This window comes from Poecilia reticulata, chromosome 19 (assembly GCF_904066995.2).
Source record: "Poecilia reticulata chromosome 19, P_reticulata-male-v2, whole genome shotgun sequence".
Classification (NCBI taxonomy): Eukaryota; Metazoa; Chordata; class Actinopteri; order Cyprinodontiformes; family Poeciliidae; genus Poecilia; species Poecilia reticulata.
Window position 1 is genome coordinate 13,998,678 of NC_088848.1, and position 25,262 is coordinate 14,023,939.

Below are 25,262 nucleotides of genomic sequence, written 5' to 3' on the forward strand. Positions count from 1 at the left end.
TTTTTTTTGTTTTGTTTTGTTTTGTCAGAAATCAAACCAATTCTTTGCTGCCCTCTAGTGGTTGTGAACATGACAGCTTGAATTGGTATTTAAAGTATATACACACATTTCATGAGGAAAAAGCTCTTTAGAAAATATGTATGAGCTTAAGATAAATTAAAGTTAAACCAATAATTTCACATAATGTTTCTATTTAATGCTATATTAACGATCTTATTCATTTTGGCTTATAATCGGCTACATGAAGTGTCTTTAGGTTCAGGCACAGACTTACTGTTTTGTTTTTTAAGTTATTGCTTTTTTTTTAGTATAATAGAATATCAGGAAAATGTTTCATTTTAAGGTCAGCTGTTAAACTTTAGTGGAAGCTTAAAACTGCACTTAAAGACTGGAACAACACTAAAATAACTTCCATAAGGTAGACATTAGATCAATAAAATGATCACTTCAAATCAGCAATTACTAGTAAGAAGCATTTACTTTTTACACTGACGACGCATATTAGCAACATTTCTTATGCCCATTTAGCCAGAAAGCTCTTTTTCACCTGCACGCCAGACAGACGGTTAAAAAGGCCCCCTAAAGGAATAAGTATAAAACTTCATATTTACATTTACAAACATTAGATTTAGTAAAACTATATCTGATGCTGAAATGCAAGTCCATCTTTGAGGAGGGAGCAGCATTGAAATTAGATTTATCTGGTGTTGCCATGTTGTGAAAGCTGATAAAGCTAATGCAGTGAATAACATACTGGACTGGTGCTACACAGAGCAGAGAATTAGGGAAATGTGATCAGCTTGGCTGACTTGAAAACTTCACTCTTGACTGGTTATGGCTGTTGCATAAGGAGCCTACCAGTTTTCAGTTAAACCTGTTTCTATGCCACCATTCATACGCAAGGCAAACTTGCATACAAATAATCCAAGCACGGCTTGAAAGAAGCAGCAAAATGATAACGTAACAAAAATAACTGATTAAAAAAACTGATAACAGCTCCCAACTTTTAAGCACAGATAATAGATGCTGCCTTCCCTTGCTTAGTTCTTAGTAAGTAGTTCTCTGATGATTATGGGATTCTCAATTGCTTACGTGTGATTTTTGCACTGACCCCATGTCAGGGGTTGGTGTTCTTGTTCAGGACACTGGCAACTGTACTGTGGTTAAATTAAAAAAGCTTTTTTTTGGGAGAGGAAGAAGATGAGGTAGCCATGGACGACATGGTGACTGGACACCTCATGTTGCTGGTGACAGACAGAGAAGAGCGTGAGATTGTCCAGAACTGGTTCAGACCATTATTTGGCTGACCAGAATCTGCTCTCTGTCAGAAAATGCTGAAAACAAATAGGAGGACACAATATTGATAAAAATGTGCAATGTGATATGTTGCAGGTGAAGTTGATGAATCCTGTTGAATATGACGGTATGAATCCCATTAAGCACCTAAATATTTAGGTAAAACATCTCTTCCTGCTTTGGATAAACTGCAAACACAGGTTGCAGATAATAAGTAGTTTATATATTGTTATGGATATATGATTCTGTGTCTTTCCTCTATCTCTTTTGTCTGTTTGCATGCTCGTATGCACACACATACACACACGTTCATATGTTATGTTAAGGAAATGAGTTCACAGGGGAATGCCCTCTGTAGGGCGAAGGTTAGTTAGGTGCGAAAAGGAATAGAGTCATGTTGTTCAATGCTACTCTATTTTAATATTTCTGATGTTTCTATATATTATTACTTATGTAGCTTTAATAAATTGGACTGATGATTTTAATCACATCAACACAGTTTATTAAAATTGTCACATCTGATAACATCTGCTGTTTGCTGCAGTTCCCTAATGACTTTACCAGAACACCTTACCCCGTTAACGTGTTCCACCACAATGAACGACAAACCTCACCAACTTTCTCACTGCGATAGGGAGCTTTAAACCACAGAATATTTGTGGATATTTGTGAAACTCAGGATGTTTGTTGCAATATGGTTGTTTTTCAAAAGAATACTTTAACAGTGAAAGTATTGTTCTTTCCAAAAGGAAAAAAAACAAAACAATACGTCATGTCTTAATGACCTTTGTAGCAGGCCAGTGATCCAAGGCACACCAGCATGTCCAGCTCCAAATGGCCAAGATAAATTACCATTAAGACTGTGAAGTCGAATAGTCGGAGGCCAAAGTTGGATTGTGATTAAGCTGCTGTGACCTTGAACAGACCCACTCATGTTTGAAAGCCTCCCAGTGTGGCTGATTAAAAACAATTCTGCAAAGACGAGTGGCTGAAAATCCCTCCACCGTGGTGTAAAAAAGACTCATTGCCAGCTAAAACAACTTGGAGTTAAGTTGCCATCTGTACCAAAAGGATCAAAAATATACAGATATTTTTCTCTTTCGATTTCCTAGATTCAAAGGCTATAATAATTTGCTTTGAGTTTTAAATGAACTTTTTTTTTTTTTTCAGGCTGTAATATTGAAAGTGCATTGCTCAAAGTTATTTTGGTTTGTTGCTCTCCTCCCCTCATTTGCATGAGGCTGAATCTTGTCAGACAGACTCCACACCCACTGTAGTAACAGCTTAATTCTTGTCCAGACTGCAGAGAGTCCTCCACGCATTCGCTGTGTCAGCTGCTAAGTCGATTTTCCTTTTGCATGTCATCATGCGCTGGACTCTAGCTGGATGCTTTGGATTTGTGTTGATAAGTATATCAGGTAATTATGAACTTTTGTCACACGGTTCGCTTCACTTGTTAGCAAACTCGGAAAAAACATGTAATTTTCTGCCACACCTGTAATCAATGTTAGCAAATTGGATCTTGTTCCTGTAATAGCTGTGTGCTTATACAGCTACAGTGTCATTTAATCATATTTTTTAAGGTCTGTTTAACCACAGCTACAAGGCACACAGGAGTTTTGCATGTTATTTTTATCGTTACTTCCTGGCCATCTGGAGGTGAAAAGAGGAAGTTCTTGTCTGAGACAAAGAATATTATGCTATTGTCATGTTTATGAGCTTCCTTGAAATTATTTTACAATAATTAAAGAACTTTGTTAAAAGCATTTTCTATCCTTTACGAGGAACTATGATCTCTACAAACTCAGTTGTCTTCATTGTCGCTTAATTGGTGGTTGTTTTCCTCAGCTTTGAGTCACTCTGTAAATAAAACACAGGACAAAGCTGACATAAAACTACTAAGCATTTATGAAGTAAAATAATTTTATTCAATACAGATTTTTTTTTTTTTTTTTTTGCTTTGCTAATCAGTGTTAACATTTTGGTAAGTTGGACTTCAAGATTTTTGTTTGTTTAATTGTTTCGTAGGATGCATCATTCTAATGATAAGCATTGAACATCAATGTTGCTTACAAGTCTTGTTGCTATAGTACACTACTCTATTAACTGAATATTTGGTTCAACGTCGGTGAAATATTTAGTTTTAAAATATCAAAAATAATTACAATCTTTTACAATTAAAAAGTGGATAAATATGGGATTCATTTATCTTTTGCTTATTTACATTATTCGAAAGAAATGACCCCTTATACTTGGATAAAGGATTCATGTGGATTTTCTCAGCAGAATTAATCAAATCATTTTGAATGCTTGTTTTTTGAATTGACAACTTATCCCAGGTGCTTATATCCCAGGACTAAATACAGGTGATCAAAAAAACTTTTAAACCCACATAGTTCAAAATATAATTGTTTCTCTGTATAAAATCAAATATAAACCCAGTGTCTTGGATTTATGAGTTTCTTTAGCTATTTGCCATATTGTATTTTTTTTTTTCCTTTTTCTTGTCTCCTCTGGCATTCTATTTATAGTTGTCAGTTTAGTTGTTAGAGTTCATATTTTAGATTTTTTGTGTATTTAGAACGTGATTTAGGTTGTAGTTACTAATGTTTCAGATTCCCTCTGTTTATTTTTTCCTCAGGTCCTTGATTATTCATCTTGGCAGTCACTAGTCATTTTCCCCTCAGTTCCTAAGTTCAGGTTAGGACTTTTACAACCAGAATAATTACATGTTATAAGCGTAAAAATACACTTGGTCTTTACGTTTTCCCAGCGCTTACACTAGGATTACCTCAGACGATAACCAGTCCTAAGAATTAGCTATCCAAATGCAAAATTTGCCCAAGTAAATTATTTTCTTGCGTCCGAATAAACTGTATTCAAAATTGAGACTGATCTCTTGAGGCTAAGTGGAATGGCAAACTCTGTCTTTTACAATTTCTTGTAACTTTTTCTGTTGTCTTCTCAGTCGCCCTGCAGATCAGCCAGAAACCCAGGTTCTACGGATTAAGACCTCGTAAGAATGTACCTATCTACTGCCAAGTCTCACATCAACATCTGAAAAGCACAGTGGAGTGGCACAAAGCCGACAAATATGGCGCGGTCAAGAATAAGGTTGTGGATGATGAAAGGATTCGGTTTGGACATCAACTTACGATCCAAAACGCTTTCCTGTACTTCAACGACCTCAAAGTAGAGGACAGAGGAGTGTATTACTGCTCAGTAAATGGCACTTTTGGCCCTGGAACTGAAGTACAAGTAGTCAGTAAGTGGACAAGACTTTGTGTGATAGATATAAATAATACACAGTCAAAACACACCTCTAACTTCTCATTTTGCACTCCATGATAGGGCCCTACGACCCCGTCAAAGCCCTGTACAGAAGCCAGATGAAGGATGGCCTTATTGTCCTGCAGGGCCTGCTGTTGGGTGTTTGTATCGGCGCTTATCTACTGCGTAGACAAAATCTGGTACGAACTGCTTTCATCAAACTGTTCTTAACACAACAGCAAAAGCACATGTATTGTAAGGGAAATGATTATTTTGTTTTAACAATCAGACATAAATAGAAAGACAGTTTTTTATTTGGTAGTTTGTACAGTTTATGTATTCAAATAACACTAGAAATGTAACATAAAAATGCATTCAAAAGTACTGAATATATAAGCATTTGTTTATGAATTCTGGTCTTGACTGTGCTCCAGAGGTTCACTTTTCTTCATAATAATAATTACACAAAATAGAGCTTTCAAAAAAAAAATTACATACATACATGAATCTATTTAAAGTCGTCATAAATATCATGCCAAATATCTAACCTGGTTTCTTTCTTCCCTTTCATGTAGATGAAAGATAACGACAGCTTATATGAAGAGCCTGAAACTGACCACATCTATGAGGTTTGTTTAACCTGGTTTGACATTTCCTTTGTTCATTTATTTTTAATAAAGATGTGTCACATTCAAACCTCTTCACAGATGTGCCTTTTTTGCATAACAAGTACAAGTGTAATCTTGACAGGCAACAGGAAGCTCTGGCTCTGTGCATCATTAACCTTTTTAACCACAACTGCTTTGTTTTTTCTCCATCCTTTGTTGGAGCTGCTGGCAGCTTTGTGTCTGGACTACACTTACCCTGTCGCCAGAATTGATTCAAAGTAACATTAAAATTAGCATCTGTAGATTAAGAAATACACTGCAACCGGTTTTTGTTGCTATAAAGAGAAGTCACTGACAATAGTTGTCGAATTAAGCATCTAATATATATGATTTTACAGTAAAATTATAAAATATTGGAGATCTACAGACTTGCTTTTGAGTAAAAATACTGCTGTAAAAGGTTAAATTTAGTTTAATTTATTGTACATTGCTGATTTAAATATGAACCAGTAAATGTAATGCAGAAATATTGCACTAAGGCCAAGAACAATATTGTATTTTAAAATTGAGTGGTTGTTTTCTCTGGTTAACTAATACTGCTGTTGCTAATTACATTATCTTATATATATATTTTTAAAATGCAACATAAATCTGCAGCAAACATAAGCTAAAATAAAGATAAGAAGTTATAACACAGAACTGCTGAGAATACAGCAATTTTTCTGTGAAAGTAATTAGGTCTATAATAATGCGCATTTCTTCAATACTGCTGGGAATTCTAAATGAACTCTAAATTATTGTTTATATCAATGATTATTTATTTGTAATATTTGGTCAATGTAAAGAATATATACATTTTCCTATTGATTTTATTCTACAATATTGAAACACATTGTTTTGTACTCTAGATTTGTGATCCAAAACTACAGACTGGTCTTAAAACGTTTAGTTTCTTTTGCGAAATTTTTTTTACAATGTTCAATGTTGGGGATTTATACATCTGCTGCATGGCAGGTCAGACCCAAGTAGACTTTTTTATTACCATTCCGTTATTTTCTTGGGAAAAACAAAGTGGTACTACCTAGAATGACCTTTTGTAGGAAGGTCATCAAAGCTGATGCAAATATTTGTTGTTAATGTCAGCATTTCTTTTTTTTTTTTTTTGACATCTAGCAGCTGCACTTTCTTGTGTCTGAGTCATTCATGCAAATGAAAGTGTACTCAAAGATAAAGAAAAGTCTTTCTTAGATATTGCTTGGCTCTTTTGAATATACATTGGATTCAGACACATACATGCAAGTGGATTAATTGTATCTAATCCCCACTTTCAGGGCTTGGCCATTGAGGCATGTGGAGGCGGTCTGTATGAAGATCTCACGGCGTACGCTCGGGCTGAGGGAGCCGAGGCCCCGTGGGAGTGAGACCGACATTTCCTGCTGCCCCATTGATATGGAGTGCATACTCATCATTTTCAGTTGTGCAGTGAAAAGCAGACGGACAGAGCCTCCTGTCGGGTGTGAATATATCTGTGTTTTACCCAGAATGGTGCAGTTTTTGTCACATGCTTAAAACGGTTTACTTCTACATTTTCCAGCATTTGCCCTACAAAAATCACAGCAGCTGACAGTCGTGACCCAGCGGGACAGAAACGTCACTACTAACTAAATCTAAAGGACATCAAAACAATTCAAACAACAAAGAACCTTTGTTGGTGGTTGTTGTATGAATACATGAATTGTGTCCCAGGGTGGGTTTGTAAATGTTACGTTTTTCTTTTAAAAAATCAGAACAGTAGAGTCATTATCTTCAAGATTTTGGATTAGGAATGATCGACGGATTCTTTACAAAACAGTTACACAGTATTTTAATTAATGACCTGAATACTGGAATTTCAGGCATAAAAAAAGACATCAGCTTTCTTAGCCACCCATGTTGTACAGAAATGTGTTTTCTTATGGCTCTTGTTGCCTGGAGATGACAGTATGGAAAACAGATCCTCATTCAATCGTAACTACATTACTCTATCTTATAACATTGTCCTGTCTTGTCAAAAATATTCATTCTTACATTTAATTTGGTTTCTAAAGTCCAGAGAGGGGTGCATAACCCCATCTTTAAAAACCACTATGCTAAAGCATGCTTTTGGCTGATTTTTGCGTTGATAATTATATACATTTTAGTGTTGTGAATGAAATTGTTTGCTCTAACTAACATCTGAAATTTCAGCAGATTTTTTTTTTTTTGGTGTTCTATGTAATTATTTGATCAACTTTGTTGCATCTGATTTCGTTACCGTTTTGTCACATGACGGCAGCGTAGAACTGCTCCCCATTGGAGCCTCGGCGAGGCTGACTTCATGTTCATCAGTGTGTAACAGGAAACAGATTTCAGGTTGCTTCATAGGGTGATTTTTATTGGTTTTAAATAAAATATTGTTTTTAAATAAAATATGTATATAAAAATGTGTCTCTCAGAACATATTTGATAGTCAGTTACATGTTCTTCAATACAAAAATAAGCAATAAATAGACACATAAATAAGCAAATAAATAAACAGGTCGCTGTCGGAAAAGCTGGCGTTTCAGTTGGAGACGAACAGAGAAGAAACCAGGTGGTCCGCTCTGATTAGATGGAGTTTGATTTCCCTCCGGATCAGCTCCCAGGCTTCAGCGCTGTGTTCCTGTGGAATAAGTAACATATCGAAACTGTTGATTGTGTTCAAAGACAAACTAATAAAACAGGTGACAAGTTTAGCCACCTAATTAAAAAGGGAGACTCACCATCTGTCCAAACACGCTGTTTGAGAGTCTCTTAAAGTATACGTGCAGCCTCCTGTTTGGCCTTCTTGGGTTTCCAACCTAAAAAATAATAATAATAATAAAATTCATATTTATTTATTAAATGGTTTCTGTTTATGTGGGGTTAATACCTACAGTATTCATATGTATTTTACCTCATGACATTTTACTGGACTTTTATTTGACAGACCAACACAAAGGAGCACTAAAATGGGAAGTGAAAAGTGAAATGATGTATGGCTTTAAATGTTCTTACACATAGAGATCTAAAAGTGTGAAGATGTGTTGTGCATTTATATTGAGCCTCTCTACTCTGAAGTGAAATCCAGTGTGCAACCAGCAGCCGACAGAAGTTCACAATTTAGCAAGTAAAGTAAACCTGTGGTAACTGTGGAGGAGCAGCAAAGATCCACGGCTGAGGTTGGAGAATCTTTGAACAACACAACTATTTGTTGTGTCATTGAAAAACCTGGGCTTATAAGGAGTGGTGAGAAGAAAGCCATTGCTGAAAGAAGGAAGCCATAAGATGTCTTGATTGCAACTTACCTCTAGCCAAATATGGATAAATGCTGCTTGTGTGAGAAAACTAACGATGCACATCCTGCTCCGAATATGTGATCTTTAAGTAGACAAAATTAGAATATGCTCACTAAATGTGGTGTTTTTATTAATTGTAATTGTAAGTCATCTTTATTAACAAAAATAAATGCTTGTTAAAGGCAGCCTGTAAGTAAGCCATTTAAACTGTTTTACTTTGTGAAGGGAGTTATTGAAATAAAATAAGTTTTCAATAATGTTCTAATTTTTCAAATAAGGCATTGCAAGGTATGAAAATAGTTTACAATGACCTTCTATTTAATTTGACTGAGTTAAGGTTGTCTTATAAAAAGGTAAATGGAATAGATCTTATCTATGGATCAGCAAACACTGTAGTCACATCAAAACTTGTTGGCTAATTTGTCCTTTTGTAACCTTTTCCTTCAATATAATCAGGTGCTACTTTGTTTTGGTCTATCACATAAACCACATTATTGTGCAATCAGGTATGTGGTTATATCGTGACAAAACTTTATGTCGAAATCGGGTGTGACTACTGCTGCAAGATAAATCACAGGTTTACAAATGAATTGTACTTACACAGAGCTGCAGTTCATCAGCCTGTTTGTTGACAACATTGAGAAAGTGCTCCATTGTCACCTCCTGCCATGATGAAGAGCCGTCATCTTCCCCAAACAGTGCAGAAACCTCCTTCAGAACCTGGACAGTGAAGGCAAGTTTACCCTCCGCCTGGAACAAGGAGGAGGAGACCATTCACAGGTTACTACATGCAAATAATCCAAAATAAATATACATTTTTGATTTTGTAGATGCCTTACAGATGCTCCTGAAGCCTGGTGGTAGAGAGGATAAGGGAATGGAGCAATGTTCACCTCGGGGTCCTGATTTACGTAATGGTAAGCCTGCATAGTATAAAGACATAAACATCATCTTATCAAATATTAAATATATATATTTTTAAAAATAAATCTGGTCTCTTACCATCATATCCAGCAGAGTTAATGAGTTTGTACTGTACTGTCTGAATTTATGCTCCATCCACCTGCAGCTCAGCGGAGAGCATGCGCAGAACAGACAGAGAAAAATACAGGCGAAGAAAATTCTGCTCAGCATCTTGATTTTATTTTATTTAAATTTTTTTTTTAATGTAAAGACAAATTTCCTTTCAATATGAATCAATTCCAGATGTCTGCGGGTGTTCTGATGGATCTGACCTGCAGCGGCTCTTTTAAATTAAGGCGCACAGATTTCATTTTCGAAATACGTGCAGCTTAACTCGGAACGTTATTTTCTCACCTCAGCAGTAACGCATTTCGCATTCAATTAGCAAAACGTAATTGATGATTAATTTGAATATTTATAGATGCAGCACGCACTCAAAAAGGCTTGGAGTCCAAATTATTACATCATGAAAAATAAATAATTAGCTTCATAAATACATGTTTTATTTTTTCACCGATGAGTATGGGAAATATTATGATTAGTCATTTTTAAGCAATGTATTATTTTATATTCATTTGCAACCTGAGTAAACATAACATGTCAATAAAATGTTTTGTGAAAGGAAAAACAAAACACGGGGTTTTTTTTTTAGAGTTAGAAAATAAATGGTGTGGCTACATAAACTACAAGGTGTGTTTACAATCCGATAGGTGCCATAAACGGGAAGTTCCTGCGGAGAAATGAAAGCGTCCGCGGCCTGTGACGCGCGTTGACGCTCCTTCCTTGGAATCGTTCAGCGATATTTCATGTTGTCCCAACTATATATATATATATATATATATATATATATATATATATATATATATATATATATGGGTCATTCTATAATTGGAGATACATTTTGGCACTTCAAGAAATGACAAATAAAACTTTGCATTTTAAAAAAAAGTTTCTTAGGTAGTCTATTGAAAAGGCATTAAACTTTTAAAAAAATCTGTAATTGCCAAACATTAGCTACATGTTTTATAATTTTTTCTCAGAAAAAACGTATGTGTTGCGGTATGTTACGTCAACTCTGTTACGGACAATATAGACAGTGAGTGAAAAAAACCATTCATTCTAGCAGACTAAAATATTTTTATTCCATTACACCAAGTGTCCTACTACCCCCATACTTTAAATTGAGATGTTTTAATTAAAAATACATTTTAAAAACTCAAAACATACTCAACTTTTCACAGAGTTATTCGCTTAGGGACAAACGTTTTTCATTAAGACTAATTGAAAACCATCATTCCTTTAGAAATAAAATTGGTCAGTAATACTAAATCACAGCAGAAGTCAACCAACAATGTATATGGTGCTCTGGACAACAGTTTTCCTTTTTTTGTGGGAAAGTATGTCATTAACATGTCAACTCTGTTACCTAACAGAGTTGGTGTTAGTAACAGAATTGACAGGACCATAATAATTTAGAACTGAAAACTCTGTTACCCTATTTGGTAACAGAGTTGATGGTAACAGAATTGACAATTTCAAACACTTTTGATAAAAACTCCACTTGTGAGTAGAAATGCTGAAAATACACGACACCAATGAGATAATGGCTCAAAAACCATTCAATAAACTGGTCTCTGATCAAAAATCTGTGGTATTTTTCTCATGATACTCAAGATTGACGTTGAAAACAATAACCCGTGGTGATTGTGATTTTTAGAATAAAATATTTCCCAGATAATGGCACATAGACCTCTGTGTGTTTGAGGTCTTATCAGTAAAAGTAAGTGACCGCTTTTAATGCAGTTTATATAGTCGTAGAAGGCAATTCCACAGATTTACAGGAACAAAACCATCTATCTATTTCTAGCTCTCCTGGAGGAGAGCTAGAGAAGATGATCCGGTCAGAGGAGTTAACAGAGTTAACAAAAAATTCTCGGACACATATTTTTTCAAAAATAAGGGTATTTTGAGTTAATTTAATGTGATGTTGTTATTAAATTGACCATTTAGGCAGTTTAAAAAAAGATAGAAAAATCAAATTTACAAAAGAAAACTAATAAAACATAGGTTTTTGCATCATTTTTCATGTTAATAAAAAACACAGTACCCAACTCGGACAACAAGAAGTCTTGGTTTTTCAGCTATATAAAACAATTTTAAATGTATTTACTTAAATGTTTTTACTTGTTAAATATTATGATCCATTAGAATTAGTAATAAATTACTAAAACATTTAAAAATTGAAATATTTTATATATATATATCTTGTTTTAAGATATATATCTTGTTTTATTTATATATGATTGATTGATTGATTGATTGATTGAGATAGATAGATAGATAGATAGATAGATAGATAGATAGATAGATAGATAGATAGATAGATAGATAGATAGATAGATAGATAGATAGATAGATAGATAGATAGATAGATAGATAGATAGATAGATAGATAGATAGATAGATAGATAGATAGATAGATAGATAGATAGATAGATAGATAGATAGCCTTCATCAGCGTCGCTGATGAAGGCTGAAGGGAGCCTGGATGGGGCAGATAGATCAGTGAGCTTAATGACTGCCCTCGCTAAATATGAAGAATCCATGAAGCTAGACAACGCACCAATGGGCACAGCAAGGTTGCCAGATGATGAGGCTGGAAAGCCAGCTGTGAGCTGAGACATACAGAAGTGAGCAACCCTGGTGGACTGGTGACGGCGTTCTCCTGGAGGAGAGCTGGAAAAGATGATCCGGTCAGAGGAGTCCACGAGGAGATCAGCAGGACTGACGAGAGTCAGTGGTGGGAAGAAAGGGATGGCGGATCGAAGAGAGGCCAGGATGAGGGCAGCTGAAAGTCACAGGACAAACAACCATGCACACACACACACACACACACAGACCTAGGGAGAATTTGGAGAGGCCAATTAACTTGACAGTCATGCTTTTGGACTATGGGATGAAGCCGGAGTACCCGGGGAGAACCCATCATACACAGGGAGAACATGTAAACTTAATACTTCATTATCCATCCATTTTTGGTGCACCCATGTCCTTGCTGGTGCCTATCTCCAGCTAACGTTCCGGGCAAGAGGCGGAGTCACCCTGGACATGTCGCCAGTCTGTCACAGGGCAACACAGAGACAGATAGAACAAACAACCATGCACACACACTCACACCTAGGGACAATTTAGAGAGACCAATTAACCTGTCAGTCATGTTTTTGGACTATGGGAGGAAGCCGGAGTACCCGGAGAGAACTCACGCATCCACAGGTCATGCAAAACAAGTGAAAGTGACAAACCATCCGTAAAATTTGTATTTAGAACCTCCTCATCTTCTTACATGCCGAACCCTGAGAAACTGCATGATAACAAAACCTCTGTCCAACCGTCCATTTTCCTCTGCTGTTTCTGGGTCATGGGGTCACAGCTTCAGAAAGGAGGCCCAGACTTCCCTCTCCCCAGCCACTTCTTCCAGCTCCTCGGGGGGAATCCCAAGGCGTTCCCAGGCCAGCCAAGAGACATAGTCCCTCCAGTGTGTCCTGGATCTTCCTTGGGGCCTCCTCCCGGTGGGACGTGCCCGCAACACCTCATCAGGGAGGCGCCCAGGAGGCATCCTTACCAGACGCCCGAGTCACCTCAACTGGGTCCTCTCAACTTGGAGAAGCAGCGGCTTTACTCTGAGTCGCTCCCAGATGTTGGAGCTTCTCACCCTATTTCTAAGGGAGAGTCCAGACACCCTGCAGAGGAAACCCATTTTGGCCGCTTGTATCCGTGATCTTGTTCGTTTGGTCATGACCCAAAGCTCATGACCAAAGATGAGGTGGGAAAGTAGATCGACTGGTAAATCGAGAGCTGTCTCTGTTTGACTCTGCTCTCTCTTCACCACTACAGACCGGTACAGCGCCTGCTTCACAGCAGACACTGCCCCAATCCGCCTGTCGATCTCCTGTTCCCTTTTTCCCTCATTTGTGAACAAGATCTCCAGTTACTTAAACTCCTCCACTTGAGGCAGGAACCCCTCTCCCAATCTCTCCCAGAGAGGAGACATTCCACGTCCCAAGAGCCAGGTTCTGCAACTAAAGATCGGGTCGACAGGGACCCCTCCCTCAAGCACCATCCAGATTCAGAAGAGGACAGAACAGTTTAGGACAGAAGTTTTGAACATACAATGAAAACTATGCCTGCAGCTGCCCCAAAACCCAGGCCAAAACCCAACCCGTTCATGAAGGACTCTCCACAATCTGTCAAAAAGTTCCACATATTCCAGCTTGCACGCTGCTGCTGTGGCACTTCTTGATTCAAATTGTGAAGAATCGCTTCCACAATTTCCTCTTCATCCGACTCATTTAAATTGTAAGACCTTTTAATAGTCTTCATCAATTCCGCTATTTCTCCTAGCAACTCCTCTGGGGTCAAATTTCTTACCCTCCTCCTTTGAACCCTGATGTAAAAATCCTCAATTTGATCTCTCAGGTTGTTGTCCATGTTGAAAGTCTCCTCCAGTCTTTCTCCAGTGCTCGAATGAAAGATCTTGGGAAAGTTCAAATACTTAGAGACAGTTTTATGATGTCATAACAAAAGAGAATGATATTATTACATCACAGAGTCATAACTGATGTCATAACTGACATACATTTGGATTTGCATATATTTATGCATTTTATAAAATATGTTGATATGGTTTTCTTTTGCATATTATTGAAATATGTTTAATCTAGGTCATGCTAGTTCTGCTATTATATTGTTTTTGTCATGTTTTAGTTTGTGAGAAAGTGTGGTGGGAATTTTCTTCAGCTCACTTTCACTGGATGCAGGATTATTGCTTGTATCTTATTGTGAAAATTGGATTTTTGATTGTGGAGTCCCTTTTTTCATCACATTCTTTTATTTCCTTTTTTATTTCTTTATTTCATAACTCAGTTTTTCTGACATGAAGCTTGGTTCAGCTTTTATGCTCACTTCTGAGCCCTGCCAAGAGCTGGAATTGTTCAATCAGATGGGAACTACAAACTTGTCTGCCACTTTTACCCAGAATGCACTGCAGTTAGTTGATTGCTTCTCTGAAAGCTGAGTGCTGACTTTAAAACTCCCCTTTTTCACGGAGCTCTTTTGTTTCTTTGTTTTCACACTCCTTTTCCTGATATCAATCAATCAATCAATCAATCAATCAATCAATCAATCAATCAATCAATCAATCAATCAATCAATCAATCAATCAATCAATCAATCAATCAATCAATCAATCAAATGTTATTTGTATAGCACATTTCAGCAGCAAGGTATTTCAAGGTGCTTTACCTAATTAAAGAAAAAAATTAAAACCTGTGACATTGAATTAACAGCAAAAAAGAGAAAGAGATTTTGAAAAAAAAGATAAAAAAAAGATATAAACATACTTTTGTTACGGAATTTAAGCGCCTGTCGTTGCCGGACTGTGCAGTCCGTTTAACAAGGGTATTATCAGGCCCCGTCGCCTAACAGGACAAGGTCTCCAACCTTACAGGACCAGGTTCCGTCCACCTGTCACCAAGTCTCCAGTCGATTCAGTAAAATGTCATGGTCAACAGTGTCGAAAGCTGCACTGAGGTCCAACAGAACCAGCACTGTGGTTCTCCACAGTCTGTATTTATATGGATATCATTGAACATTTTTACAAGGGCCGACTCCGTGCTGTGGTGAGCACAAAAACCAGACTGGAAGGAGTCAAAGCGATTCATTATTGTTGGGAAGTTATTTAATTGTTTAAAAACTGCTTTTTCAATGATTTTGCTGATGAATGGGAGGTTGGAGATCGGCCTGTAATTCTGCAGTTGTGATTTGTCCAGATTGTTCTTTTTTATCAATGGTTTGATAGCTGCTGTTTTCATAGCATGGGGGAAAACACCTGAAGACAGCGATGAGTTTACTATTTGGATGAGATCATTAGCAACAACAGGCAGGACTTTCTTAAAGAAATGTGTGGGTAGGACATCCAGACAGCAGGAACCGGAGCTTAATTGACTTATAATTTCTTCTATGGTTTTATAATTTAGTAATTGAAATTTTGTCATTGTTCCTGCATTTGTTTTGTTTGGGATTAGCATTGGTACTGTCTTTGGAGTGGATGTGCAGATTAATCTCTTATCTTTTGAATTTTTTCTGAAAAGAAACTGGAGAACTTGTTGCAGGCGGCATTAGATTGAAGTTCAGGTAGAAATGTCATAGGAAGGTTTGTGAGCCTGTCAACAGTAGCAAATAAAGCTCGAGCGTTGTTAATGGTTTTGTTTATGACATCTGCAAAGAAAGCCTCTCTTGCATGTTTTAGTGTTGTATAATAGTTACGTAGTCTTCCCTTGTAGATGTCACAATAAACGTGCAGTTGAGTTTTATGCCATTTCCGTTCGGCCCTGCGGCAGAGTTGTCTTGCAGATTGAACTGTTTGTGCATTTCTCCATGGATATTTCTTCCTACCAGTCACAACCTTCACTTTAATGGGGGCAATGTAATCAATGATCTCTGAAAGTTTGCACTGAAAATCCTCTACATCTTATCTACGTCATTTTAGCTTAAGGGCGAGGAAGAAGAGTAGATTTGATTAAATGTTTCTGCTGTGTTTTCTATTAAAGTACGTTTTGCGATAGTAGCTGTTTGTCCAAGTGGGTTAATGAATAAAGAACTGTCAAAGATAACAGCAAAGTGATCCGACAGGGCGACATCAGTTACAGAAACATTGGAAATATTCACACCCTTACTGATAACCAGGTCCAATGTGTATCCATGAGTGTGTGTTGCTTGTTTGACATGTTGTGTTAGGCCAAGGGAGCGCAGGGGGGTCCATTTACTTGTTTTCGTGCTTTGTGCACTTGTATGATGTCTCTGCCGAGTAAAATTGCTATCTCAGCATCTGGATCATACTTTGGTATGAGAGGAGCGAGGTGTTTCAATTGAGCATGGGCCAGAGCAACTTCAGGCATAGGTATTCCATCTCTATTAAACACTATTTCATCACATTCAAAGAGAGGTGGGAGGTCTAGACATGGGCCTCCACCTACTGGCTCTATTTGGAACCCGACTGCTTTCCTGCCACACATTTCAGTTGGACCAGCACATGTTCTCAAATGGTATGTCAGATGACTTCCCTGGATGCCAAACAGCTCAAAGAATTCGGGACGAGCCAGTGAGCAATTGCTCTGATCATCAAGGATCACATGCATCTTGACAGAGCGTTCTGGTTGACCTTTAGGGAACACTCGAACTAGGGATACCTTAGAGCAAGAATGTGGGGGACAGCCTTTACCGCAGATCTCAGTGCACCGTGACGTTACCTCAGGTGGCGTGTTGTTTTGGAGCTGAGGCTCTCGTTCAGGTGTGCTTTCTGGCCGGGGTTGTTGAATCACATCAGGGTGCATGGCAGAGCAATGTTTTTCACTTTGGCACTCCTCACAACTGACATTCATGTCACAGTCCTTTATTGTGTGCGTAGGAGAACAACAACAAAAACACTGTCTGTGTTCTTTGAGTATGTTTCGTCTTTCTTGAATTGGTTTGATCTGGAAAGCTCTGCATTTTGCAAGTGGATGTGATTTCCTGTATACTGGGCAGTAATGCGTTAGATCCTCCTCTTTCGTAGTAGGAAGAGTGGTTGTACTGACTTCTGTTCTGTTTACAGTTAGAGGAGGTTTGTAGCCAGTTTGTTTAAATGATGGTCTCTCACCTCTGTTGAAAGGTTGGTTGTTGCATGTCACAAAATTTGGATCGTTTCTCGCTTTTGCCTCCTCTTGGACAAACTTCACAAAATATGAGAAGGGAGGGAATGTTACTTGATATTTTTGCTTGTATTTTGAACCTGCGTGAAGCCATTTATCTTGCAAACTTGGAGGTAGCCTTTCCGCTATGGGCTTAACACCTCGTGGTGTGTCGAGGTAAGCGAGGCCTGGGAGATAAGATTCATTTTTTGCAACCTCCAGCTCTAGGAGCAAATCTTCTAGTTCCCTGAATTTTACATTGTCTCTATTTATAAGGTGAGGGAAGCTGTCTAGTTTTTTAAACAAAGCATTTTCTACTACTTCTGGTGTAGCATAACATTCTTCTAACCTGTCCCATGCTAAATGAAGGGCAACTTTTGATTAGTGGTATAAACAGCTCTGATTCTCTTGACATGCTCTGAGGACTCTTTACCGAGCCATTTCACTAGGAGATCCAACTCTTGACTATATGTGAGATCTATGTCTTCAGTTGCATTCGAAAATGACGACTTCCATGCCCTGAAATTTTCAGGGGTGTCATCGAACTTAAAGAGCCCCGTTGTGATTAACTCTCTACGTGCAAGGAACTTAGCAAAGTCAGTCATAGGTGGGTAATTGTGGTGGGGATCATGGTAACTGTTGGACCTGACATAGTCTCTTGGTGTGTCAAAAGGTTCATCTTTTCCATACATTTTCATGAGCACCGATGAAGAGGGAGTTTGACCAGATCTCCTTGGGTCGAATGATGATGCCTTCAATGCTGGTTCGACCTGAAGCATTTCTTCTTTAGTCTAATGTGACTTTGGGCTGGGCTTGGTGTTGCAAATACTCCACGGTTTGTTGTCTGACGACTTGTGGTGGGACTGCACTCTTTACACTCTCTTCTTTGTCTTGTTCAGCAGTTGCGGCAGCTTCTAGAACCTCTGCTCTCGCTGTAGCAGCTGCAGCTTCCTTTTCTATCTCCAGCATCTTAAAATCCAGCTCTAGATTTGCTTGTTGCTTTTTAATTTCCAATTGTTTTCTACTGTAGGAAGCTTTAGCATTTGCTGCTTCAGCAGAGGCTCGTGCAAAGACAGCTGCTTCAAATACGCTGGACTTAGAAGATGACTTGTAGGATGAATGCTTAGAGCTAGAGTGTTTGGATCTCAAGCTAGCTTTAGATGATGCTTTAGCTTCTGAGTTAGCCATTTCTTCTGCCTTTTCCTCATGAGAGTTGTCCATCACTGTGTCATGAGTTTTATCTTCCACCAACTGCTGAGAATGGCTTTTCACTATACTGTTATCATTACGTGTTAAATACTCTGTGTATGTTAACGTAGATCAACAGCAAGCCAAACTCAATTTCATGAGCCAGGAAGCTGAGCGTCTTGCTCCTTTATTACGTTTTCTTGACACAACTTTGAGCAGTGGTGTAGAAAAGCTCAATGAAAGGTTGAGTGAAACTATAAGAAACAGAAAAAATAAACTATGCATCAGCTCTGAATACACAGAATAAACTTCTAGTGTCTGAATAGAATTAACCTTAGCTGCAGTTAAGAAACAGTCACTGTTGCTATGTAAACAAAAACTATCAGGATATGGCTTTTCTAGAATAAACACATTTGGATAACAATCTCAAAATAAACTAACAAAACATCTAACACCAAACAGAACATAGATTGAACAGCCATTGTTTTCGGAGGTGTAAGAAAAGATTGACAACACAGGAGGTGAAGTTCATACATTAACAGGCAGGCTTTCTCTCTGTGAACAGGTATTCATTCCAAACTGCAACTGCCTCTGCTACCCACAATGCACTAATATCTCAAAATTCTCTTTCAAAATAAAATACAGATAAATTAATACTATAGAACTTTCTAAAACTAATTAAGACATTTCTAACTTCCAGCCTGGGGCAGAACAGAGCTCAAAGCACCAAACTATTTTTTATATCAGACAATTAATTTAATTTCACATAATTATCGCGGTAGAAGCCATTTGTTTGTTAAATACTTAATGAAACACATTTACCGTGTTTGATGTAAATGACTTATACTCACAAAGAACGAGGTAATTAGTCCAAGTTTATTGTTTATTGAACGTTCATAAACTACAGCGGCTGTGATGAGCCAATGCAAAAGTAAAAAAAAGGTAAAACAAGCCGAACAGGTGATCAACTCTAAAGCACTCGCACCTCTCACCCTCACGGCTGAGATTATGTTAAAGACATAACATTCAGTCCGTTACAATATTAGGTTTGCAGGCTAGATATTTATTACACAGCGGTGGTTGATTGGTAAATTTTAAACCCCTGCTCTGCTCGTTATTTTGGTAATTGAATCGAAACGCACAGAATTGCGCAACACCTTGTTGACACAATAATCACTGAGATTATTGTTATTAATCTCACGTAGCAACTGTTAACATAACGTGTTATGTTAACATTAACATTAACACGTTATGTTAATGTTAACGTGTTAACATTAACATAACGTGTTAATGTTAACACGTTATGTTGATTTTTGTTGTTGTTGTTCTTTAATAAAGTTACGAACGTTTTGATAAGGAGTCAGAGGAGAACGTGCTGCTCTCAGCGTCCTGGCGACGTTCAGTTTGTCTCCTGATGCCGAGATCGACTCAAAACCTTCCGCGATCGACGTGTTGCAGCCCTGCTCTAGCAAAGCACGAACAGTTCAGAAACAATATGAAATGAGAAAAAAGCTATTTATTAACTGATTAAGTCGTGTTTTAGATTGTTCTCGGAAAAACTAATCAGTCACGGCTGATTAGTATGTGAACTCAAGGCTGCACAGTGAACCCATTGATTTTTTTTTTTTACAGCAGACAGCAGCTCCTCTCTTGAGGGTACTGTGCGTACCCCCGCTAAATCTTTTAGGGGTACGCAGTACCTTGCCGTACCCCCTTACTTTCACCCCTGGGTGTATCCAAGTAGGGACAGGGACATTTGAGCATCTTGGTAGAACACTAAATGAGTCCAAGCTTTATGACTAATTTAACATCTGTATTTATTTTAAAAACAACCTGTCTCAAAAAGTGAATTAGGCTGCTGAAGGATCTCAAAATGCCACACATTATGCAAAAATGGAGAGATTATGGAACAGCAGTGGAACTTCCCAGGACTTCCACTGCTACAAAAACCTCTTCAAGAGCAGATCAACATCTTATCAGGAGACTTTAAAAGAACCCATAGTGACATCTAAAACACGACAGACTTCATTTGTCTGTATTAAGCTCAGTGTGATTCAACAAGGCTGGACAAAAAAGGCATTCAAGGGACAGTTGCAAAACCACTATTGATCAAAAAGAACACAGGGGCCCAAAGACTTTTGATTAAATTATCCCGTGGACTCTGGAGACAAAGGTGGAACTTCATGGATATTCAAACATTGTTGACAGAGAGGTGGTTTGGGGTTGCATTGTTGCTTCAGGACTTGAATGAGTTGCTGAAAGTGGGAGTCATAAACTCTTCTAGAAAATCCTGACAGCATCACTTCAACATCAAGCGAGCAGGTATGACAACAATCCTCAGCACGCCAGCAGTTCCACCACTGAATCAGTCGAAAATAAACAAAATGAGCTTTTAGAGTGACTTAGTCAGTTAAATTAATATTTTATTTTATTAAATATTCTGGTTGCACATTTCCTTGAATCTGACTATCCTTTTGTTTTGATTATGGGGGAAACTGAAAGGCTTCTTCCATTCTACTAAATCAAAATGAATGAATAAAACTCATTTTTGTAGTTTTTTGTTTTTTTTTATCAATTTTATTTCCACAAGTGGAAACAGAAGGAAATACAAGTTTGGGTAACAGCAGAAGCATTACATTAAGAATAAATAGGTAAATAAATATTGAAATAATAAATTAAAGGTTCGGCCATGTTCATCAGTTTTGGTTGGAGGGGAGCAGAGAGGAAACCAGGTGGTCTGCTTTGATTAGACAGACTTTGACTTCCCTCCTGATCAGCTCCCAGGCGTCAGCACTGTGGCCCTGAAGACGCAACAAAGTTATCATTAATATTATATCACACAGCTTTAAAACATTATATAGATGCAGCAGAGTGATCATGGAAAACGAACCCTTTTCTTCAGGATTTCATTTGACATCCTCTTGAAATACAAGTGGAGCTTGGTGTTCTGTTTCTTCGATTCTCCCCGAGACCCAATCTGACGCAGGAAAAGAAAAACAAGCTTGAGAATTATAATTTTCGTAGTTTAATTGAAATGTTTCATTTAAAAACAAAATGAACTTACACATGAGTGAAGTTCGTCAGCCTGTTTGTTGACGACATTGAGAAAGTTCTCCACTGTGACCTCCTGCCATGATGCAGAGCTGTGATCTTCCTCAAACAGGGCAGAAACCTCCTTCAGGATGTGAACTGCGAAGGAAAGTTTACCTTCAGCCTGGAACAAGAGGAAGAACAGGAAAACTGTGAGATGACTGAAAGAATCATTGCTGTCTCTCATCTACAATGAATCATAAACATCAACTGTAGAGGACTTACTGATGCTTTGGATGCCTGGCTGTACAGATGATCAGGGAAGGGCACAGTGTTCGCTCCATCCTCAGTGCTGTTAGTCATGTTATTCGCCTGCAGCACAAACAGACACACACGTCAGACATTGAATACATTTTCATAGATTTGACAACCTTCAAAAAGTCTTAAAATCTGGCTTCCTACCATCATATCCAGCAGATTCAAAGAGTTTCCGCTGTACGGTCTGAATCTGTGCTCCATCCACCTGCAGCTCAGAGCGGAGCATGCGCAGAACAGACCGAGAAACACACAAGCGAAGAAAATCCTGCTCTGCATCTTGATTTTGTCCTTTAACTAAACAATAAAGCTTCTTTGTATACGAACTCGGATGTCTCCTGGTGTTGTTGTGTTGAAGCAGAGCAGCAGCGGAGCATTTAAGCCAGAGCGAACAGATTTCGTTTTCTTAATTGTTCGTCTCAACGTCATCTGCGGTTTTCAGGTGCGGGTGGAAGATTTCAGGTTTGAAATAAATAAATAAATAAATAAATAAATAAATAAATAAAACCGTTTTATTTTTTTTATTCGATACCAGGCCTGGCAGAAACAGACAAATGGGAATGAACCCAAAAGGTCCAAGCATGTATTCATTGCAAACAACGTCAGGAAAAAGTCATGTACATAAAAACACTAAATAAAGAATAAACAAGAAGTGCGTAATTTTTAAAAAATATATATGTTTGTATCTCTTAGAGATTTGATTCTCTTGAAAATGTCTGTAAAACGTATTTGTGTGAAGTCTATTTCTTCTTCTGAGATAATGTGATCTAAATTAACTAAAGCTTGTTTGCAAAAAAAAAAAAGAGTTGTCTATACAATGTCCTTCCATACGGCATTATTTTTAGTTTAATTGTTTAAATAACTAAAATAAGTGTCATGCCCGCCAGTTCCAGCTAATACAAAGATGAAATATCATTGGTTGTGAGCGTCAGAGCCTCTTTCACGTTTCTGAACTTTCCCTGATATCGGTTCCTGTTTACTCGCACTGAGGAAGTGATGCAACGACTTCGCGACACTTGTCATTCATTCATAAATCAATAAAATAAATATCTGTAAGTGCACAATAAAATATTCTAAGGCGGATTTATTTATTTATTTATTTATTTATTTATTTATTTATTTATTTATTCAGAAAATAATTTAATCTCTCAGAGACTTTGCCACATTGTTTCATCCTCTCTTATGCACGTTTATTAACAAAATATTATTGCATTTTATTATAAAGCCATGATAATATATTAATTTCTACCGTCTTTCCTTTTGATGCCCGTCAAGGTGACATTCACTATCGACAATTTTTATACCCATGAAATTCTTTCTCAGCCCTTCCAATGTCCATTTCGTTCCGCGTGTTTACCATTATTTATTCATGACAGGGTTTTTTAAAATTTTTTTTACACATTTACTTACGATAGTCTATACTCCATCTTTGGTTTCCCATTCTGGTAAGATACACAAATCAAGATGAGATGAAAAAGGAGACGTACAACAAATAAAACAAAAAATAATACTTTTAAATTGTTCTAACTGAAGAATAATTAGTTGTGTATTATTGGAAGAATAATCACATAAATTAAAAACTTTCAGAGAATCTATGACCGTGTCTTGAACTTCTACTTGGGTGATTACGAGGAGGGCTTTGGTGATTGGTACGAAATGTCCTGCAACAGACGACACAATTTCGTGCCAGAAAAAGTCAAGTACAAAACGTTCAAGAAAAAAAATGACCGGCATCCCTTCGACCCTGACAACCCTGTCCGTTTTGTCACTTCTTATTCTGACTCTTACCTGGCCTCGATACAGGGTTGAATATAGGTTACTTAATTTCCTACCTCAGAAATTGTTTTTTTTTTTATAGACTGTGTGTAAATTTCTGAAAAAAAAGTTTCATTTTGTGTCAGGATAATGAACATATAAAAACAGGTTATATGAAATGAGAGTCTATTAAGCTTATTCGCTGCAGCTTTTTTTCGAAATTCCGTTTAAGCTTCATTTTAGATCACATTTGACTAAAGTATTTCACTCCTTCACTCGGATTTACACCACAGCAGCTCACGAGCTAAACAATGTTCGTTTTCTACCTGCATGAAAGCCGCTCTCCGCCGCTGGCTTTTCCCCGCAGGTGTGTCAGGAAAGCGAAATCTGTTCGCTCTGGCATAAATGCTCCGCTGCTGCTCTGCTTCAACACAACAACACCAGGAGACATCCGAGTTCGTATACAAAGAAGCTTTATTGTTTAGTTAAAGGACCAAATCAAGATGCAGAGCAGGATTTTCTTCGCTTGTGTGTTTCTCGGTCTGTTCTGCGCATGCTCCGCTCTGAGCTGCAGGTGGATGGAGCACAGATTCAGACCGTACAGCGGAAACTCTTTGGATCTGCTGGATATGATGGTAAGAGACCAGATTTTAAGACTTTTAGAAGTTCATCAATGTTTAAAAATGTGTAAATGTCTGACATGTGTGTCTGTTTGTGCTGCAGGCGAATAACATGACTAACAGCACTGAGGATGGAGAGAACACTGTGCCCTTCCCTGATCATCTGTACAGCCAGGCATCCAAAGCATCAGTAAGTCCTCTACAGCTGATGTTTATGATTCATTGTAGATGAGACAGCAATGATTCTTTCAGTCATCTCACAGTTTTCCTGTTCTTCCTCTTGTTCCAGGCTGAAGGTAAACTTTCCTTAGCAGTTCACATCCTGAAGGAGGTTTCTGCCCTGTTTGAGGAAGATCACAGCTCTGCATCATGGCAGGAGGTCACAGTGGAGAACTTTCTCAATGTCGTCAACAAACAGGCTGACGAACTTCACTCATGTGTAAGTTCACCTCGATTCAGATTGGATATGTTTCATAACAATTTAATGTGAACACATCTCACAACAAATTTACAAAACATAATCTATAATCCTGACTTTTCTTCTGTTTAATTATTTCAGATTAAAGGCCATAGCCACATGAAGAAGAAGAACACCAAGCTGCACTTGTATTTCAAGAGACTATCCAATGAAATCCTGGCGAAAATGGTCAGTACAAATTACTTTTCTGCTGCGATGTGTCAGTTTCAAAATTGCATAATGTAATAATAATGATAACATTGTTGCGTCTTCAGGGCCACAGTGCTGATGCCTGGGAGCTGATCAGGAGGGAAGTCAAAGTCTCTCTAATCAAAGCTGACCACCTGGTTTCCTCTCTGCTCCCCTCCAACTAAAATATTGAACAAGGATGTCACATTATTTATTTATTTATTTATTTATTTATTTATTTATTTATTTATTTATTTATTTATTTATTTATTTATTTATTTATTTATTTATTTATTCAGTTTCTTACTTTCTGTTTTTATGTTTTATTTCATGTTTTATATATATATATATATATATATATATATATATATATATATATATATATATATATATATATATAGACCATGTTTCCTTTTTTTCTCCTTTAATCATTGTAAATGTAAATCATTGTAAATAATGATAATTTTTGTACAAACAGATTATTAAAAAATAAATCATGTCTTCTACTC

The 25,262-nt window shown here is 37.5% G+C and overlaps 4 protein-coding genes across 4 annotated transcripts; 2 read left to right on the forward strand and 2 right to left on the reverse strand.

Moving 5' to 3' along the window:
• Positions 1–64: 64 nt before the first annotated feature.
• On the forward strand, positions 65–7,876 carry cd79b (CD79b molecule, immunoglobulin-associated beta). The gene is made up of 5 exons (XM_081600914.1): positions 65–2,714; positions 4,265–4,561; positions 4,648–4,766; positions 5,142–5,195; positions 6,506–7,876. Exons 1-5 carry the CDS (start codon positions 2,663–2,665, stop codon positions 6,593–6,595), a joined length of 612 nt encoding a protein of 203 aa, XP_081457040.1. The 5' UTR covers positions 65–2,662; the 3' UTR covers positions 6,596–7,876.
• LOC108167263 (interferon a3-like) lies at positions 7,756–10,281 on the reverse strand. The gene is made up of 5 exons (XM_081600915.1): positions 9,512–10,281; positions 9,349–9,432; positions 9,110–9,259; positions 7,955–8,032; positions 7,756–7,854 (listed from the first exon to the last, which is right to left on the reverse strand). The coding sequence occupies exons 1-5, from the start codon at positions 9,641–9,643 to the stop codon at positions 7,756–7,758; spliced, it is 543 nt and encodes a 180-aa protein (XP_081457041.1). The 5' UTR covers positions 9,644–10,281.
• A 10,762-nt stretch (positions 10,282–21,043) lies between these two features.
• Positions 21,044–22,093, reverse strand: LOC145549111 (interferon a3-like). Its single transcript, XM_081600652.1, has 5 exons — positions 21,880–22,093; positions 21,703–21,789; positions 21,448–21,601; positions 21,278–21,348; positions 21,044–21,188 (listed from the first exon to the last, which is right to left on the reverse strand). The coding sequence occupies exons 1-5, from the start codon at positions 22,009–22,011 to the stop codon at positions 21,084–21,086; spliced, it is 549 nt and encodes a 182-aa protein (XP_081456778.1). The 5' UTR covers positions 22,012–22,093; the 3' UTR covers positions 21,044–21,083.
• Positions 22,094–23,990: 1,897 nt separating this feature from the next.
• On the forward strand, positions 23,991–25,045 carry LOC145549118 (interferon a3-like). Its single transcript, XM_081600693.1, has 5 exons — positions 23,991–24,122; positions 24,211–24,297; positions 24,397–24,546; positions 24,667–24,753; positions 24,840–25,045. Exons 1-5 carry the CDS (start codon positions 23,991–23,993, stop codon positions 24,936–24,938), a joined length of 555 nt encoding a protein of 184 aa, XP_081456819.1. The 3' UTR covers positions 24,939–25,045.
• The last annotated feature ends 217 nt before the right edge of the window (positions 25,046–25,262 follow it).

Coding starts and splice junctions, on each gene's coding strand:
- LOC108167263 (XM_081600915.1), bottom strand. CDS start 9,643: ATGCTGAGCAGAATTTTCTTCGCCTGTATTTTTCTCTGTCTGTTCTGC. Junction 9,433..9,511: donor TAACTCTGCTGGATATGATG/GTAAGAGACCAG, acceptor TATACTATGCAG/GCTTACCATTACGTAAATCA. Junction 8,033..9,109: donor CTGATGAACTGCAGCTCTGT/GTAAGTACAATT, acceptor ATTATTTTTTAG/GTTGGAAACCCAAGAAGGCC.
- LOC145549118 (XM_081600693.1), top strand. CDS start 23,991: ATGCAGAGCAGGATTTTCTTCGCTTGTGTGTTTCTCGGTCTGTTCTGC. Junction 24,123..24,210: donor TGGATCTGCTGGATATGATG/GTAAGAGACCAG, acceptor TTTGTGCTGCAG/GCGAATAACATGACTAACAG. Junction 24,754..24,839: donor ATGAAATCCTGGCGAAAATG/GTCAGTACAAAT, acceptor TTGCGTCTTCAG/GGCCACAGTGCTGATGCCTG.
- cd79b (XM_081600914.1), top strand. CDS start 2,663: ATGCGCTGGACTCTAGCTGGATGCTTTGGATTTGTGTTGATAAGTATA. Junction 4,767..5,141: donor TACTGCGTAGACAAAATCTG/GTACGAACTGCT, acceptor CCTTTCATGTAG/ATGAAAGATAACGACAGCTT. Junction 5,196..6,505: donor AAACTGACCACATCTATGAG/GTTTGTTTAACC, acceptor CCCCACTTTCAG/GGCTTGGCCATTGAGGCATG.
- LOC145549111 (XM_081600652.1), bottom strand. CDS start 22,011: ATGCAGAGCAGGATTTTCTTCGCTTGTGTGTTTCTCGGTCTGTTCTGC. Junction 21,602..21,702: donor GCCAGGCATCCAAAGCATCA/GTAAGTCCTCTA, acceptor CTCTTGTTCCAG/GCTGAAGGTAAACTTTCCTT. Junction 21,189..21,277: donor ATGAAATCCTGAAGAAAAGG/GTTCGTTTTCCA, acceptor TTGCGTCTTCAG/GGCCACAGTGCTGACGCCTG.